This window comes from Limulus polyphemus, unplaced genomic scaffold, assembly GCF_000517525.1.
Source record: "Limulus polyphemus unplaced genomic scaffold, Limulus_polyphemus-2.1.2 Scaffold5827, whole genome shotgun sequence".
Classification (NCBI taxonomy): domain Eukaryota; kingdom Metazoa; phylum Arthropoda; class Merostomata; order Xiphosura; family Limulidae; genus Limulus; species Limulus polyphemus.
The window spans coordinates 28,610-32,481 of record NW_013671437.1 but is presented as its reverse complement, the minus strand read 5'-3'; the positions used below and the strand labels follow the sequence as shown (position 1 = coordinate 32,481).

The 3,872-nt window shown below is 35.2% G+C and overlaps 1 protein-coding gene across 1 annotated transcript in view; it reads right to left on the bottom strand.

The window, feature by feature from the left end:
* LOC106473032 (protein TANC2-like) overlaps positions 1 to 3,872 on the bottom strand; it is a 54,646-nt gene that overhangs the window by 29,174 nt on the left and 21,600 nt on the right. The window contains exons 12-13 of the mRNA XM_022401544.1: positions 2,294 to 2,550; positions 723 to 960 (exon numbers count right to left, since the gene is read on the bottom strand). Of these exons, the coding sequence (XP_022257252.1) occupies positions 723 to 960; positions 2,294 to 2,550 (495 nt within the window). The remainder of the gene's footprint in view (positions 1 to 722; positions 961 to 2,293; positions 2,551 to 3,872) is intronic.

The window sequence follows — 3,872 nt, the reverse complement described above, 5'->3', positions numbered from 1 at the left end:
AAAGGACTTGTATCGCTGAAGTTCCTCGGAAAGAATTTCTACCAGAAATTAACAAACAAACAAATACGTATCAATATTAATAACTAAAATATCTTTAAACTATATTATAATAGTTATTTCTTTCAGTGCAAATTGAAACTACATAATGGGCTTTGTTCACTCCGCCCAATGCAGGGAATAGCATCGTAAGTTTGTGAACTTACTGCTGACCCACCAGGGGCAAACTAAATTATGAAAAAAACAACAAAAAACATGAATATGGCATAGCAAGCAGAAAAGCACGTTATTGAGAATATTGTAAAGGTCATAAAATAATTACTAAAGACCAAGATAACAAACTGTTGTGAACCCTAGTCTAGTTGTTGTTTATCTACAGTAATAAATGACATATACATTATTCTTGAAAATTGAACTAGTTGGTTTGGTTTTATAAACAACTTCAAGTACTTGGTTTCTTTACAGTTTGTTTTTTTAAGTTACTAAGTTATTACATGAATAAACGAGCTTCACAAAGACTAGCCAACCCACCCCCAGTGGCTCAGCGGTAACTTTGAAGGCTTATAATGCTAAAAAATGGGTTTTGATACCTGTGGTGGGCACAGCACAGATAGCCCCTTGTGTACTTTTGTACTTAACAACAAACAAACAAACATACAACAACACAAAATTATTGCAATAACTATGCTTTGGAGTTCAGTGTTTTATTAGGAGTTGCATCTTACCTTAACATTAGGATTATACACATTCCTCACCGCACACAAAACCCTTGAGAGGTCGTATGTGCTGTGGTAAATCCACAGAGCTTGCAGATCACGAGAAAGGATTCCAGGGGGCATGTCTCGAGCCACCGATTTGTAGATGTGAGCCTTCAAGATGTGATGGCCAAGCTCCAAACAACGATTTGGATCAAGTGGTGCTTCCAGTCGGCTAAGACGAAAGCTTATCAATGCATGTCCAGTCCTGAGCAAAAAAAAAAAAATAAAACCATCAACACATGCAAAGAATTTTTTATTATCTGATTCTCATTCACATTCGATGTGGTTTTTCTTAGAAAGAAGAATCCGTGAGTTTGAAGTTTCAGTTCTTTGAATACCTAAAAGTGTTAAGAAAAACCTGTAGATATTATAGTAAACATGCAAATTTAGGCTAGCAGCTAATCTTTACAAACAAGTAAAATGGTTACATTTCTCGAGAAAGCTGCAACACTATAACAAAGTAACAATGCTTCTAACAACAGACTGTGCAAAAACTGTTAAATTATACACATTGTTATATTTACATATTTACATTGTCATAGAAAACATAGCAATTTCTAACAAAATTCTCAAAGAACTCTAACTTAGTCAATATTGGATAAAACTGAAATAATAATCACAATAATCTGGAGAGTTTCTTTTGTGTCTCTATTGGGTTTTTTTTGTGTGTTTTAGTGCAAAGCTACACATTGGACTATCTGTGCTCTGTCCACCAAGGGAAATCAAACCTGGTGTTTTACAGATATCTGACACATAAGATTAAATTAATTATAGGTAATTTTGAATTGACTCGCAATCTGAGAGTCGCGGGTTCGAATCCCCTTCACACCAAACATGCTCGCCCTTTCAGCCGTGGGAGTGTTATAATGTGACGGTCAATCCTATTATTCGTTGGTAAAAGTTGGCGGTGGGTGGTGATGACTAGCTGCCTTCCCTTTAGTCTTACACTGCTAAATTAGGGATGGCTAGCTCAGATAGCCATCGTGTAGCTTTGCACGAAATTCAAAAACCAAACCAAACCAATTTTGAATTTTTATATTTAAGTGTAAAAAAAAGGATACAATAATGTGTTTAAAACTAGGATTGTAATGTTTTATTAAGACTGTTAGCTTGTAATAAGCCCTCAATTTTACTGCTGTGCCACCAGGGGATGTTGTTTTTAGTCTGTTAGCTTGTAAAAAGTCATCAACCTTACTGCTGTGTTACCAGGGGATGTTTGTTAAGTCTGTTAGTTTGTAATAAACCCTCAATTCTACTGCTGTATCACTAGATGATGTTTTGTTAAGTCTGTTAACTTTTAGTAAGTCATAAATCTTATTGTAGTGTCACCAAGGGATGTTTTGTTAAGTCTGTTACCTTGTAGTAAGTCATAAATCTTATTGTAGTGTCACCAAGGGATGTTTTGTTAAGTCTGTTAACTTGTAGTAAGTCATAAATCTTATTGTAGTGTCACCAAGGGATGTTTTGTTAAGTCTGATAGCTTGTAGTAAGTCATAAATCTTATTGTAGTGTCACCAAGGGATGTTTGGTTAAGATACCTGACATCACAGAGGAACTTTGTGCCTTCATTCTCTTCTCTGCGAATCAACCACTCTCTCAAGGAAGGATGGGCAAACATGAGTGTTTTGTCCTGTCGAACTATCAAAAAGTTGCTAATGGTCAAAATGTCCAGTCTTTGAAGGAATTCTTGCCACGGGATGGGCTGATGTAAAATTCCTGCATTGACAGTGTGGTAGAGCTCCAGGGAAGTGAGAGGGGACAAGGCAGCTAGACAGCATTGAAGTAGGCTGGTGACCTTTATAAAGATATAAGATTAATAAACAATAGAAGTTCGCCAAGTTCTTTGATAATTATTAACTAAATCACAATCTTCAGAAGATGTAAAAATTGATGATTTACATCAAAAATGAAAACAACGTAAGTAATATTTTCACAACAGTTCTTTATTCAGATACAAGATAAATAATCATTGACATTCAATAACGTCCACTGGTACCAATAGATCAATCATTCTAGCTTCATACATCACAGCATATTAACATATAAATAATTGTGCAACTGTATGTCGTATACTTGTTAAAAATAAAAAAATAATTTTATTCCCTTCCTTATTTGTATTATATACAAAATAAACCATGTACGAGGAGTGGAATTATTGTTGTCATTTATAGAAAACAGGATCTTGTTGAAATTCTCAGCCAATAATGTAGAAATTAGGGGTGAAGTGGGTGCAGTAAAGGCATTTCGATTCTGATTAGTTATTATTATATTACTATAAATGCAATTAAAATAATAATAAAAAATATTTAATATAATTTTGTGCTTAATTTCTGTTTATAAATCGTACATTTAGAAATTATTGAGTAGAAGGTTTTGTGTAATGTCTGTCTGTGAAAATAAATTGTGGTATATAATAAGAAGAGAATGCCTTGCTCAAGTCGTGGTATATAATAGGAAGAAAATGCCTTGCTCAAGTCGTGGTATATAATAGGAAGAGAATGCCTTGCTCAAGTCGTGGTATACAATAGGAAGAGTATTTAATACCACGACTTGAGCAAGGCATTATCTTCCTATTTAATACCACGACTTGAGCAAGGCATTCTCTTCCTATTTAATACCACGACTTGAGCAAGGCATTTAATAGGAAAATAATGCCTTGCTCAAGTCGTGGTATTAAATAGGAAGATAATGCCTTGCTCAAGTCGTGGTATATAATAGGAAGAGAATGCCTTGCTCAAGTCGTGGTATATAATAGGAAGAGAATGCCTTGCTCAAGTCGTGGTATAAATAGGAAGAGAATGCCTTGCTCAAGTCGTGGTATACAATAGGAAGAGAATGCCTTGCTCAAGTCGTAGTATGTAATAGGAAGAGAATGCCTTGCTCAAGTCGTGGTATTAAATAGGAAGAGAATGCCTTGCTCAAGTCGTGGTATACAATAGGAAGAGAATGCCTTGCTCAAGTCGTGGTATATAATAGGAAGAGAATGCCTTGCTCAAGTCGTGGTATTAAATAGGAAGAGAATGCCTTGCTCAAGTCGTGGTATACAATAGGAAGAGAATGCCTTGCTCAAGTCGTGGTATTAAATAGGAAGAGAATGCCTTGCTCAAGTCGTGGTAT